The sequence below is a fragment of the Ranitomeya variabilis genome, chromosome 8 (genome assembly GCF_051348905.1).
Source record: "Ranitomeya variabilis isolate aRanVar5 chromosome 8, aRanVar5.hap1, whole genome shotgun sequence".
Lineage (NCBI taxonomy): Eukaryota > Metazoa > Chordata > Amphibia > Anura > Dendrobatidae > Ranitomeya > Ranitomeya variabilis.
In genome coordinates, this window is record NC_135239.1 from 155,401,168 (window position 1) to 155,416,582 (window position 15,415).

At 49.4% G+C, this 15,415-nt stretch overlaps 1 protein-coding gene across 2 annotated transcripts in view; it reads right to left on the reverse strand.

The window, feature by feature from the left end:
- MEI1 (meiotic double-stranded break formation protein 1) overlaps positions 1-15,415 on the reverse strand; it is a 1,359,645-nt gene that overhangs the window by 630,876 nt on the left and 713,354 nt on the right. For both annotated transcript variants that reach the window (XM_077277434.1, XM_077277433.1), the window contains one exon: positions 12,240-12,300. In XM_077277434.1, the coding sequence (XP_077133549.1) occupies positions 12,240-12,300 (61 nt within the window). The remainder of the gene's footprint in view (positions 1-12,239; positions 12,301-15,415) is intronic.

Sequence of the window (15,415 nt, forward strand, 5' to 3'; positions counted from 1 at the left end):
ACAACCGGCGGCCGGAACGCCGAGGAAGTACAGAGCTTTAAGCCATACTTCAAACCTACGGCAGGACAGTCAGTCACAGGCGGGCTGTCTCACCTAAATCACCTACGCAGACATAGGGGGCAACCTGTGGAGAGGGGCGACTCTAGGGTCCCGGAAGAGCTCCGAGCCTACCCGTCATACGGGTGCGTCCCAACCGTAACATCAGGGAGGGACGGTGGATTAGCAGAACATCTTCTAATCGAGTTGTGAGGGAACACGAGAAACAGACACAACAGTTGTGGGGACTATCCCGTAAGCACAGCAGGGGAGGACCACAACACATAGCGCTAGCAGGAAGGCACAGATTTCCACCTGCAAAGAAAACTCTGGAGGTGCCATTGGACCGGCCGGACTTGCGCAGCCTGGTGAACCGTATTCCGGACTGAGGACCCAGAGACCTTCAGTAAAGAGGTAAAGAGACTGCAACCTGGTGTCCTTGTTATTAACTGCGACCGGCACTTTAACATCACCACTACCTTCACCATCCTATCATTAATTTGGAGCGCCCCTCGGCAGGGTCACGGACCGGGCCTAGCCGCCGTGACAATCCCAGAGCAGAGACTCAGAGGCCCGGTACTGGGTACCCCTCGGCCCTGCGGCAGTGGGGGCGCTACAACTTGGCGTCACGAACAGGATCTACTTAAGCCTGAAGAATCAGGTCATGTGTGCCTTGGAATTGTGATTTATTGTGCTTGGACTGTGACTTATTGCAAAGACTGTGTGTTGCCGCTTGCCGCCAGAAGTTCCCGCCAAAACCGCAGCCATTACAGCGCTAAGGAGAGCGCAGGAGAAGAAGAAGGGCGTGGAGTGGGCGTAGACAAGCTGAAGAGTGCGAAAGACAATGGCCGCCCAGTCTAAATATTTCTGCCCCTTGAGGACGTGTCCGTCAGCAGCCGAGATCCGCCTACTGATCCTCAATGGGGGTGGAGACAACGAAAGCGAAACCGCCCACGAAGGAGAGAGCGGGAAAGGGACCAGGAAGAAGGAGTCAGCGACATGGAGGACGCCATGGCGAGCCCCCCGGAGTCGGAGCGTGGGGTAGGAGCAGAGGACTCCCCCAGCTACCCGGAGGGGCACCGCAACCAGGCCTCCACCGCTGATATTGACTTCCTGCAGGCCGGAGTGGATGAGCTCGGCGACCAACTCCGGCAGACGCAGCTGAGCACTGAGGCCGGGTGGAAGAAGACCTTCATCGGGAGCCTCACCAGACGTCTGTCGGCAGCCTCGTCTGGTCCGGAGCAGGAAAGAAGTTCCAGCACTCCGAAGGCAGAAAGCAAGGCCCTGCTGGAAAGCGAGATGCTGCAAACGGAGATGACAACACCGCAGCGCAAGGCCCTGCAACCAGCGCTCCAGATCCCAGCGGAAACAGAGCAGATCGGCACCGGAGGGACCGCATCTGAAGCAGGTATGAAGAACGACCCTGCCCCGCCAGCAGAGGACCTGCTGATAGGCCCCGTCGCAGCACCCCCTCTCCCTGGGACCTATAGACTCCAGCGCCTTACACCCTGGGATCGGGCCCCGGGTATGGAGCACTTCTTAAAGGCCCCGATCTCGCCGATCACCTTGCCGGGCGAGGTCTATGCGGAGCTACGGCCGCCAGAGCGAGAGTAAACCTCGATGCCATGGATATGTAAATAGTTAACTGCTTGTTTCCCTGCTTTTTGCTGCTAATACCCAACTAGGGTTATTCTTAAAGGGATCCCTTCGTTTACCCGGGATCCCTATTGCTTTTTATTTTTGCTTTTGTTTTCATTTTTGCTCTTGTTCCACAATGTTACAAAGAACTGCTGAATCATGAACAATGCATGATACAAACTCCTTGTATATAGTTTGCACCTTCTTAAAGGTGCTCCCTACTGGTTTTACATAAAAGATGGACTCTTTGCGAAGAAACTGTTCCTGGAAACAGCATTGGAGTCCTTACAGCGAACGGACTTGCAGCTTGAAAAGTTGCACTACCTCATAGAGACTTGGTCCCCTCTTAAATGGGATGTTCACATGTTGCAATTAAGAAAAGTATTGCCTTAAGACAGTTAGATGGTGATAATGTCTTAAAAGAGAAAGTAATGATGCTAATGTGAAGAAGTTATATGTAACCAACGAGTTAATTGTGAGAAATGTTTGATAATGTTGATAGAAGAATGAGGACAGAGAAGTGAACCCGTACGGGGTTAGTTAGTGAGTCCTCCCAGGAGCCATACAGAGATGGCTCAGTGATCTTAAACTGAAAGAAAAATGATATGTTCTATACTGTGTATAGTAGTGGAAGGACAGTAGGCCCGGGCGGAAAGGGCGGTCCTGTAACAGAAAGGAGAGGCAGTAGGTCTGGAGCAGTTAGGACAGGCGGTCCTGCAGACGTAAAGTAGGGGAATGTAGCACAGTTGCTTATGCCTTATAATGTGTTATAAGAAGGTCTTTAGTGGATTCAGAGTGTACATCCTTAAAGGCAATGTTAAATGATTGTTCAAAAATTTTGCACTTAGTAGAATACCCGGTTGGGTAAGAAAAGTTATTTATAGTAAGTTATTTAAAAATAAGTAACCATGTTTGTAACGTTCAAGTGTCCTCACCTCCCATAAAGGGAAGCTCTGTTCAAATAAGCTTATTGTTATTGCACTCACAAAAATTGTATGTCTTTTTGCTGACAAGTATTGTTGTTTTCTTCCCAGTGCAGGAGTACTGGATTTAACCGGGGGGGGAGTGCAGCGCCCCAGAGTCCTGGTCGTTGCAGTACTGTGGCTCCGCCGCTAAGGGGGGCTATGGTACGTCTGATGGCACTGAAGGAGTTCATCTGACCAGGTATCACATACACCAATACATTTCACAGTCGGGCCTCCAGGGGGAGCTAAGGGTACTATTCATTAGGCCACTCCTCACATACTGGTAAAACTGGGGGTCAGGCAGGAAGTTAGGAAGAAAGCTGACTGGGTTGGAACCAGGCAACACCTTGTGGCAGAGGGTGTTGTGGGGGAAGATTCGGTAGGGTCCCTGTCAGGGGTGGGAACCTGACAGAGGCATGGCAATGAGAAAGAACGTCAACGGGACCGTGCCTGCTCAGGATAGCGGCGGTGCCCCAAGAAAGGATAAGAAGCGAGATTTATTGTGCTGAGTGAGAAACGAGATCAAAGCAAGAAGGAGAATACCAGTAGGAGTCGTGCTGTAAGATCGAGGCAACATCCTACTGAGGCGTAAACAACCGGCGGCCGGAACGCCGAGGAAGTACAGAGCTCTAAGCCATACTTCAAACCAACGGCAGGACAGTCAGTCACAGGCGGGCTGTCTCACCTAAATCACCTACGCAGACATAGGGGGCAACCTGAGGAGAGGGGCGACTCTAGGGTCCCGGAAGAGCTCCAAGCCTACCCGTCATACGGGTGCGTCCCAACCGTAACATCAGGGAGGGACGGTGGATTAGCAGAACATCATCTAATCGAGTTGTGAGGGAACACGAGAAACAGACACAATAGTTGTGGGGACTATCCCGTAAGCACAGCAGGGGAGGACCACAACACATAGCGCTAGCAGGAAGGCACAGATTTCCACCTGCAAAGAGAACTCTGGAGGTGCCATTGGACCGGCCGGACTTGCGCAGCCTGGTGAACCGTATTCCGGACTGAGGACCCAGAGACCTTCAGTAAAGAGGTAAAGAGACTGCAACCTGGTGTCCTCGTTATTTACTGCGACCGGCACTTTAACATCACCACTACCTTCACCATCCTATCATTTATTTGGAGCGCCCCTCGGCAGGGTCACGGACCGGGCCTAGCCGCCGTGACAATCCCAGAGCAGAGACTCAGAGGCCCGGTACTGGGTACCCCTCGGCCCTGCGGCAGTGGGGGCGCTACATAATGACCAAGTAATCGCATTTGATGGTGACATATCACATTCTGATAGAGACATACATAATATACCATGAAAAAATTAATTGTGTTACACAACAACATGGTACAGCCACAAAATAGTTATTTTATTGATAGCAGCACTATCAAAACAATTAATTTCTCAAAATTAAATGGTTTGATAATGCATCTAGCAATTTTAATTGATACACTTATAACACAACAAAGTATTACAGGGGGAATGGCTACACACTGCAAAGGGGAGGGGTTACACACTTTGATACACTTTGATAGGAGCGGGGCACCTGTCAAATTAAGTTTGATGAATGGTCCCTATTCTCTACTACTGATGTGCCTGCCCAACTTACTGACCCGACGTCACCTGAAGGGTACCACAATGTGACTGATAATGATGTGGTTGTTAAACAGAGTGGAGCTGACACCCAGATAGATAGCTACTTGGGGGTTCACCATGCTGTGGGGTGTGACACAGGGTCCAGGGGTGACTGTGACTCTGAGGAAGTAAGGGAGTACAGTAAACAAGAACCCCACAAGAAGGGCAAGTCCTCCCGGCACCAGAGACGTAAAGGGCGCAAAGAAGTTGCACTAGTTGCACCTGATGAAGAAAGGAATAAAGAAAAAACAGTGTCTTGTGCTTTTGTTCCAGATGTGAATTCTCTTCCAGACTGTACAAGGAAGATAGATGCGTTCATGTTGCCCCTAGCAACCGCTAGGTTGGAGTCAGATGACCGGCCAGTTGAGGGCGCTGTAGAAGAAGTGGAGTGAGAATCCATGGAGGTAATGAGGAACTGACCTGTTGTAGACCCATGTCTGCGGTGACAGATATGGGTGAAATAGCGGAGTGTGATGAAGGCTCCATAGTACCTGATACGGAGGAGCTGGGATACCCGGATACCCAAGAGAGGGCTGAAGATGTCATTGCTGAATCCCAGGTGAAGACCGAGGGTGCAGAAGTGGAGGAAGCCACCAAAGAAGTGGGGCCTGAAGCAGATACCTTATCAAGTGATGAAAGCTCAACCAATCCAGAAGATGGAGGAAGCAAGCTAAGGAGGGTCCAGGAGACTGTAGAAGCCCGGTTGAAGCAAGAGGAGCTTCGGTAACAGGCTTCTGAGTGCCTTGTGGATGCTTTAGAGAAAGAGGTTGCGGCGCTCAGAGGTCACCTGGCAGAAAGCCAGTCAGTGAATAAAGCAGCCTTGAGGAAGATGGAGCGTCAGGTATCTATCCTGGCCTAACATGTGGAGGCTGGTGACATTCAGAGGATGTTGGCTCTAAAAGCTGAACAAGATGTTTGTCTAATGACAGCAGGAGAGAAAGAGATTTCTCTGTTTAAATGCTTGTTAGACGTTCCTGAAGACCTGAGAGAGGCATGTGCCAGGGAGTTTATGCATGAAGAGTTCAAGAAGGCTGTGGGGGCGTGTAAGGTGAACTAGACCCCGGAAACTAGTCAGTTAGTGATACTGTCCACAACTGATTTCACAGCAAAGAGAGTAGCTACACTGAGTCACATGCACTTGAGATATGTGCGTACAAAGTGGATTGTCCAATTGAAAAACGAAGACGCTGCTAGGCGGCTGGAGCATGTGAGGAAAGCGCAGAATCTTCAGGAAGGTGTAATACAGGTGCCCGTCTCTATGGTGAAGAAACTCATTGGAAGGAATGGTCAGGCCATGCAAGAGATGGTGGTGGATAAGTCTGGAGGGGTGAGGTTGAGAATACCAGGTGTCCACAAAGACCAGTTACCCCGGGAAAAGGGTATGGTCCCCTTCTTCGCTGTGGGAACAGAGGAGAGTCTTGGAAATGTACAGACTCTGCTGGAGTACAGTGTAGCATATCTAAGAGAGATGGAGCAGTGAAGACTTGAAAGACAGCGCCTTACAGGACTGCTGCACCCAACTGATGGAAGATGGCAGCCACCTTCAACCCAAGTTACAGGGAAAAGAAGGGGCCCTCCAAATAATGGAACGGTTGACAGCCAAAGACGCTCAACAAGACTAGGATGCCGAGAATCTGCAAGTGGCAGTTCTATTCCCAGTATGAGATTGAGAGACCTGGACAATAGCCCCTGTCAAGTGTTAGATGGGCCAGACTCAGACTCAGACCTAGACCAGACAGCAGGCTCGACTGTAAGTGGGTCTCATGATCGCACCAACTGTGGGTGGTGGCCATTGAGAGAAAGGTAAGGGAAGGGGGCATACAGAAAAAATGTGGTGACTAAAAGTCTAGTGACACAGACAGACAGTGACTTAAGGGGCAAAGCTCAAGGCCTACATGTTGACCGCTGGGAATGGGAAAAACCTAGCAAGGGTGTGATGAAGAGGGATTCTCAAACCTGACTGAGACGGTCCTCTTGACTGGTAGGGCAAGGTGACTTGGGTACCCGGTCTTGAGACCCCTGGTGTGTGACAAATGTTCAACCCCACAGGATTGAACAGAGGGGGGATATATGATGCAGTGACCCCTGTTACAGGTAGGGGGCGCTGCATGGTCTCCCCAGAATACGCATGGAGGCATATTGAGGCCATAGGAATGCATGGCCGTCGCAGACATAACTGTGGTGATGAGACAAAGTCCGGCATTATTGTGAATGGCCAATATCTGTGTCACAGAGGAAGATACTCTGCACTGTCAGCCTGAAGTAAGGTTGATCTGGGACCTATAGTCCCACAAGTAATTGTGTAATTGTGTTGCTTTAGAGTGAGGCTGGCAGGGCTAGTTCTGAGAGCTGGGTGGGTCGAACTAGCCACACACACACACCACCCACCTATGGGAGTGGCTACAAGTATGTAATGTGACCAGAGTGTGGGTCACATGGTTCCTGTGTATGGACCTGAATGGATCTTGGCTGGAAGGTCCTGTGAAAGGAAAGGCCTGGGAGTTTGGAGGTCCAGAGTGGGGACCAGATCCCTAAATAGCACCTGGTGAGGCCGTTATCCTGAGTGGCCTGGGTGTTGGGAGGTCCAGAGTGGGGACCGGATCCCTGAATAGCACCTGACGAGGCCGTGATCCTGAGTGGCCTGGGTGTTGGGAGGTCCAGAGAGGGGACCGAATCCCTGAATAGCACCTGGTGAGGCCGTGATCCTGAGTGGCCTCTGTGTTGGGAGGTCCTGTGTGTGTGGACTGGATCCCTGAAGAGCACGAGGTGAGGCCATGGATTTGCAGAGCCGGTGATGGCTACTGTGTGGGGGAAGCTACCGTCCTTCGGTGGGTCTGGAACCGACTAGTGTATGTCTGTCAGGCAAGCTGGTGATCCCCCGTTAGGCAGCTTCTCCAGTGGATATAATGAACTGTTCGGCGTGTGGTCTCCTGCGGAAACTGGGCAGAGAAGTCTGGAGCATTTAGAGACTCCGTATTAATGCAGAGTACTAAGAAGCATTATGAACTGTGCGGCCACCCATGGTAACTGGACGGACTGAGGTCCAGCATATTTAGTGACTGCAACTTAATGTGATCTCCTGATACAGTGCGTAATGGACTGTTCGTGGTACGGTTTATGACTCTTGAATAAACCGCTGTCATGTTCTCAATGGCAAGAGAACATAGCATCAGCATATATAGGAACTAGCTCTTGGAAGATGGGAACTGAGCTGACCATGAACTAAACCTAACACACAACTAGCAGTGGCCGGGTAGCATGCCTACGTTGATTCTAGATGCCCAGCACCAGCCGGAGGACTAAATAATGCTAGCAGAGGGAAATATTAGTCCTAGCTCACCTCTAGAGAAATACCCCGAAAGGAGACAGAGGCCCCCCACATGTATTGGCGGTGAATCAAGATGAAATAACAAACGTAGTATGAAAATAGGTTTAGCAAATTTGAGGTCCACTTACTACATAGCAGAAGACAGAAAGGGCACTTTCATGGTCAGCTGAAAACCCTATCAAAACACCATCCAGAAATTACTTTAAAACTCTGGCATTAACTCATAACACCAGAGTGGCAATTCCTGTTCACAAGAGCTTTCCAGACACAGTAACGAAACCACAGCTGTGAACTGGAACAAAAATGCAAAAACAAACATGGACAAGAGTCCAACTTATCTAGTAGTTGTCTAGGAGCAGGAACAAGCACAGAGAGGCTTCTGATAACATTGTTGACCGGCAAGCAACTAACAGAGCAGCAAGGTTATATAGCGACTCCCACATCTTGATGGGAACAGGTGAACAGAGAAGATGAAAACACCAGTTCAATTCCACCAGTAGCCACCGGGGGAGCCCAGAATCCAAATTCACAACAGTACCCCCCCCTCAAGGAGGGGGCACCGAACCCTCACCAGAACCACCAGGGCGATCAGGATGGGCCCTATGAAAGGCACGAACCAGATCAGAGGCATGAACATCAGATGCATTCACCCAAGAATTATCCTCCTGGCCGTATCCCTTCCACTTGACCAGATACTGGAGTCTCCGTCTGGAAACACGAGAGTCTAAGATTTTCTCCACAACGTACTCCAACTCACCCTCAACCAACACCGGAGCAGGAGGCTCAACGGAAGGCACAACCGGTACCTCATACCTGCGCAATAATGACCGATGAAAAACGTTATGAATAGAAAAGGATGCAGGGAGGTCCAAACGGAAGGAAACAGGGTTAAGAATCTCCAATATCTTATACGGGCCGATGAACCGAGGCTTAAACTTAGGAGAAGAGACCCTCATAGGGACAAAACGAGAAGACAACCACACCAAATCCCCAACACAAAGCCGAGGACCAACACGACGGTGGCGGTTGGCAAAAAGCTGAGTCTTCTCCTGGGACAACCTCAAATTGTCCACCACCTGCCCCCAGATCTGATGCAATCTCTCCACCACAGCATCCACTCCAGGACAATCCGAAGATTCCACCTGACCAGAGGAAAATCGAGGATGAAACCCCGAATTACAGAAAAATGGGGACACCAAAGTGGCAGAGCTGGCCCGATTATTGAGAGCGAACTCTGCCAATGGCAAAAAAGCAACCCAATCATCCTGGTCAGCAGACACAAAACACCTCAGATATGTCTCCAGGGTCTGATTAGTCCGCTCGGTCTGGCCATTCGTCTGAGGATGGAAAGCGGACGAAAAAGACAAATCTATGCCCATCCTAGCACAGAATGCCCGCCAAAATCTAGACACGAATTGGGTCCCTCTGTCAGAAATGATATTCTCAGGAATACCATGCAAACGAACAACATTTTGAAAAAACAGAGGAACCAACTCGGAAGAAGAAGGCAACTTGGGCAGAGGAACCAAATGGACCATCTTAGAGAAACGGTCACACACCACCCAGATGACAGACATCTTCTGAGAAACAGGCAGATCTGAAATAAAATCCATCGAGATGTGCGTCCAAGGCCTCTTAGGAATAGGCAAGGGCAACAATAATCCACTAGCCCGAGAGCAACAAGGCTTGGCCCGAGCACAAACGTCACAAGACTGCACAAAACCTCGCACATCTCGTGACAGGGAAGGCCACCAGAAGGACCTTGCCACCAAATCCCTGGTACCAAAAATGCCAGGATGACCTGCCAACGCAGAAGAATGAACCTCAGAGATGACTCTACTGGTCCAATCATCAGGAACAAACAGTTTATCAGGTGGGCAACGATCCGGTCTATCTGCCTGAAACTCCTGCAAGGCCCGCCGCAGGTCTGGAGAAACGGCTGACAATACCACTCCATCCTTAAGGATACCTGTGGGCTCAGAGTTACCAGGCGAGTCAGGCTCAAAACTCCTAGAAAGGGCATCCGCCTTAACATTCTTAGAACCCGGTAGGTATGACACCACAAAATTAAACCGAGAGAAAAATAATGACCAGCGCGCCTGTCTAGGATTCAGGCGCCTGGCGGTCTCAAGATAAATCAAGTTTTTGTGGTCAGTCAATACCACCACCTGATGTCTGGCCCCCTCAAGCCAATGGCGCCACTCCTCAAAAGCCCACTTCATGGCCAAAAGCTCCCGATTCCCAACATCATAATTCCGCTCAGCGGGCGAAAATTTACGGGAAAAGAAGGCACAAGGCCTCATCACGGAGCAGTCAGAACTTTTCTGCGACAACACTGCCCCAGCACCGATCTCAGAAGCGTCGACCTCAACCTGGAAAGGTAGAGCAACATCAGGCTGACGCAACACAGGGGCAGAGGAAAAACGGCGCTTAAGCTCCCGAAAGGCCTCCACAGCGTCAGGGGACCAATCAGCAACATCAGCACCCTTCTTAGTCAAATCGGTCAATGGCTTAGCAATATCCGAAAAACCAGCAATAAATCGACGATAAAAGTTAGCAAAGCCCAAAAATTTCTGAAGACTCTTAAGAGAAGAGGGCTGCGTCCAATCACAAATAGCTTGCACCTTGACAGGATCCATTTCAATGGAAGAGGGAGAAAAAATATATCCCAAAAAGGAAATCCTCTGTACCCCAAAAACACACTTAGAACCCTTCACACACAAAGAATTAGACCGCAAAACCTGGAAAACCCTCCTGACTTGCTGGACATGAGAGTCCCAGTCATCCGAAAAAATCAGAATATCATCCAGATACACAATCATAAATTTATCCAAATAATCGCGAAAAATATCATGCATAAAGGACTGGAAAACTGACGGAGCATTTGAAAGACCAAAAGGCATCACTAAATACTCAAAGTGGCCCTCGGGCGTATTAAATGCGGTTTTCCACTCATCCCCCTGCCTGATTCGCACCAAATTATACGCCCCACGAAGGTCAATCTTAGAGAACCACTTGGCCCCCTTTATGCGAGCAAACAAATCAAATTCCCCGAGAAAAATTCCGGCAAAGGAATTCTCGGCTCAGATATAGGTGCATGACAAACCAAGTCTTGCAAATTTTGTACCTTCGTGGCGAGATTATTCAAACCTGCAGTTACACTCTGAAGATCCATTACAAACAGGTGGACACAGAGCCATTCAAAGATTAGAAGGAGAAAAAAAAAAAAAAAAATTTTCAGCAGACTTCTTATTTCTCTCCTTTCTCAGCCAAGGATTTTAACCCTTTAGTGGGCCGGTCAAACTGTCATGTTCTCAATGGCAAGAGAACATAGCATCAGCATATATAGGAACTAGCTCTTGGAAGATGGGAACTGAGCTGACCATGAACTAAACCTAACACACAACTAGCAGTGGCCGGGTAGCATGCCTACGTTGATTCTAGATGCCCAGCACCAGCCGGAGGACTAAATAATGCTAGCAGAGGGAAATATTAGTCCTAGCTCACCTCTAGAGAAATACCCCGAAAGGAGACAGAGGCCCCCCACATGTATTGGCGGTGAATCAAGATGAAATAACAAACGTAGTATGAAAATAGGTTTAGCAAATTTGAGGTCCACTTACTACATAGCAGAAGACAGAAAGGGCACTTTCATGGTCAGCTGAAAACCCTATCAAAACACCATCCAGAAATTACTTTAAAACTCTGGCATTAACTCATAACACCAGAGTGGCAATTCCTGTTCACAAGAGCTTTCCAGACACAGTAACGAAACCACAGCTGTGAACTGGAACAAAAATGCAAAAACAAACATGGACAAGAGTCCAACTTATCTAGTAGTTGTCTAGGAGCAGGAACAAGCACAGAGAGGCTTCTGATAACATTGTTGACCGGCAAGCAACTAACAGAGCAGCAAGGTTATATAGCGACTCCCACATCTTGATGGGAACAGGTGAACAGAGAAGATGAAAACACCAGTTCAATTCCACCAGTAGCCACCGGGGGAGCCCAGAATCCAAATTCACAACAAACCGCATAGACTGTTATGTGAAAAAAGTGTTCCTGTGTACCTTGAATCCGTTGCTAAGCGAGTATTCCCCTACCTGTTATTGAGCGCTGTCTCACATCAGGAAGAAGTGTGTGTACTTCAAAATGCTGATTAAAAGACGCTTTAAATATAGTTCCTGTTTTTGGACCTTATTAACTACCTATCAGCAGTGTGAAAATCCACAAATTTTTCTTATATCTACATCACTGGTTGGATATCCTGTGGATCTGCAGCAGCTGGATATTCATGTTTCTTTATTGTGTGATCACAACTTTATCAGGTTAACACAACCAATTTTAATATTTTCAGTTTTTAAGACCCTAATGCGCTTCTCCGCTCCGCAGCTCCTTAACAAATGTGACGTGAACACAGCCTTAACGGACAATTTAGGAGTATTTCTCCAAAATACTAAAATCAGAATCTACATCTTCTAATAAATTTAAAAAGATTCTGCTTCTCTCACAACATGTACATTTCCTTGTCAGCCACAAATCTGCCAACAATCATACATGATAGCATGGTTGCCTGACTACCTAAACTACCTTGATAGCAAAGGAACAATCCAATAATCATTTGTTTTGTTCTTCTTACCTTTGAACTGAACAAAATGATGACTTTGTTTCCAAGGCCAATTTGATGATCGAAGCAGAAGCTACGAAAGAAAGGAAATATGTGATGTGTCACTTTATGTGGTGATAACTTTGCAGTACTTCTACATATTCCGTTGGTTCTGATGTTAGCTTTTCCTAACACAATATACTTTATGTTAGTGGTAAATTTAGATTAGTACCTTTTGCATTTATTTATAAAAAATAGCTGAAATTTGCTGAAAATTGTGAAAAAAACATATATTTTCAAACATTTAAATTGTATTCTGTAAAAAAAGATAAAGTAGTCATACCACACAAAATAGTTAGCAAATAAGTTTTTCCATATACCAAACCTACATATAAATAAACTAGCTGTTTCCAGCCAGCTAACGCTCGGCACGCTCATTGCTATCTAATTAATGCTGCTGGTGATTAAACTAAAGTAAATAATGACAACATTCAATAGCGCTTACGCAGGTGGTAAATTAACTTAAAATGAAGTTAATAACAATAGTGTGGTGATGTGTTGGGGGCGGGATTATGTGTGATGTGGTGGGGGCGGGATTATGTGTGGTAATGGGGTGGGGGAGCGGGATTATGTGTGGTAATAGGGTGGGGGGTGGTATTATGTGTGGTGATGTGTTGAGGGGCGGGATTATGTGTGGTAACTTATTATGTGTGGTAATGGGGTGGGGGTGGGATTATGTGTGGTGATGTGTTGGGGGCGGGATTGTGTGTGGTAATGTGGTAAGGGGGTGGGATTATGTGTGGTGATGTGGTGGGGGGGCAGGATTATGTGTGGTAATGTGGTGGGCGGCGGGATTATGTGTGGTAATGTGGTGGGGGGCGGGATTATGTGTAGTAATGTGGTGGGGGGGCGGGATTATGTGTGGTGATGTGGTGGGGGGCGGGATTATGTGTGGTGATGTGGTGGGGGTGGGATTATGTGTGGTGATGGGGTGGGGGGGCGGGATTATGTGTGGTGATGGGGTGGGGAGGGCGGGATTATGTGTGGTGATGGGTGGGGGGCGCGGGATTATGTGTGGTGATGTGGTGGGGGGCGGGATTATGTGTGGTAATGTGGTGGGGGTGAGATTATGTGTGGTGATGTGGTGATGTGGTGGGGGGCGGGATTATCTGTAGTAATGTGGGGGCGGCATTATGTGTGGTAATGTGGTGGGCGGCGGGATTATGTGTGGCAATGTGGTGGGGGCAGGATTATGTGTGGTAATGTGGTGGGGGGCGGGATTATCTTTGGTAATGTGGTGGGGGGCAGGATTATGTGAAGTAATGTGGTGGAGTGGCGGGATTATGTGCGGTGATGTGGGGGGGCGAGATTATGTGTGGTGATGGGGTGGGGGGGCGGGATTATGTGTGGTGATGGGGTGGGGAGGGCGGGATTATGTGTGGTGATGGGTGGGGGGCGCGGGATTATGTGTGGTGATGTGGTGGGGGGCGGGATTATGTGTGGTAATGTGGTGGGGGTGAGATTATGTGTGGTGATGTGGTGATGTGGTGGGGGGCGGGATTATCTGTAGTAATGTGGGGGCGGCATTATGTGTGGTAATGTGGTGGGCGGCGGGATTATGTGTGGCAATGTGGTGGGGGCAGGATTATGTGTGGTAATGTGGTGGGGGGCGGGATTATCTTTGGTAATGTGGTGGGGGGCAGGATTATGTGAAGTAATGTGGTGGAGTGGCGGGATTATGTGCGGTGATGTGGGGGGGCGAGATTATGTGTGGTAATGTGGTGGGGGGCAGGATTATGTGTGGTAATGTGGTGGGGGGCGGAATTATGTGTGGTAATGTGGTGGGGGCAGGATTATGTGTGGTAATGTGGTGGGGGGGCGGGATTATCTTTGGTAATGTGGTGGGGGGCAGGATTATGTGTAGTAATGTGGTGGAGTGGTGGGATTATGTGCGGTAATGTGGTGGGGGGCAGGATTATGTGTGGTAATGTGGTGGGGGGGAGGAATTAAGTGTGGTAATGTGGTGGGGGCCGGATTATGTGTGGTGATGTGTTGGGGGGCGGGATTATGTCTAGTAATGTGGTGGGGTGGCGGGATTTTGTGTGGTGATGTGTTGGGGGGCGGGATTGTGTGTGGTAATGGTGTGGGGGGCAGGATTATGTGTGGTAATGTGTTGGGGAGTGGGATTGTGTGGTGATGTGTTGCGGGGCGGGATTATGTGTGGTAATGTGGTGGGGGGCGGGATTATGTGTGGTAATTTGGTGGGGGGCGGGATTATGTGTGGTAATGTGGTGGGGGGCAGGATTATCTGTGGTAATGTGGTGGGGGGCGGGATTATGTATGGTAATGTGGTGGGGGCGAGATTATGTGTGGTAATGTGGTGGGGGCGGGATTATGTGTGGTAATGTGGTGGGGGGCGGGATTATCTGTGGTAATGTGGTGGGGCGGAATTATGTGTAGTAATGTGGTGGGGTGGCGGGATTTTGTGTGGTGATGTGGTGGGGAGCGGGATTATGTGTGGTAATGGGGTGGGGGGGCGGGATTATGTGTGGTAATGGGGTGGGGAGACGGGATTATGTGTGTTAATGGGGTGGGGGGCGGGATTATGTGTGGTAATGGGGTGGGGGGGCGGTATTATGTGTGGTAATGGGGTGGGGGCGGGATTATGTGTGGTGATGTGTTGGGGGGCGGGATTGTGTGGTGATGTGGTGGGGGGCGGGATTGTGTGGTGATGTGGTGGGGGGCGGGATTATGTGTGGTAATGTGGTGGGGTCGGGATTATCTGTGGTAATGTGGTGGGGGGCGGGATTATGTGTAGTAAAATGGTGGGGTGGCGGGGTTAAGTGTGGTAATGTGGTGGGGGGCGGGATTATGTGTGGTAATGGGGTTGGGGGGCGGGATTATGTGTGGTGATGTGTTGGGGGCGGGATTGTGTGGTGATGTGTTGGGGGGCGAGATTATGTGTGGTGATGTGGTGGGGGGGCGGGATTATGTGTGTTGACGTGTTGGTGGCGGGATTGTGTGTGGTGATGTGGTGGGGGGTGGGATTATGTGTAGTAAAGTGTTGGCGTGGCGGGATTAAGTGTGGTGATGTGGTGGGGGGCGGGATTGTGTGTGCTAATGGGATGGGGGGGCGGGATTTTGTGTGGTAATGGGGTGGGGGGCGGGATTGTGTGTGGTAATGGGGTGGGGGGCGGGATTGTGTGTGG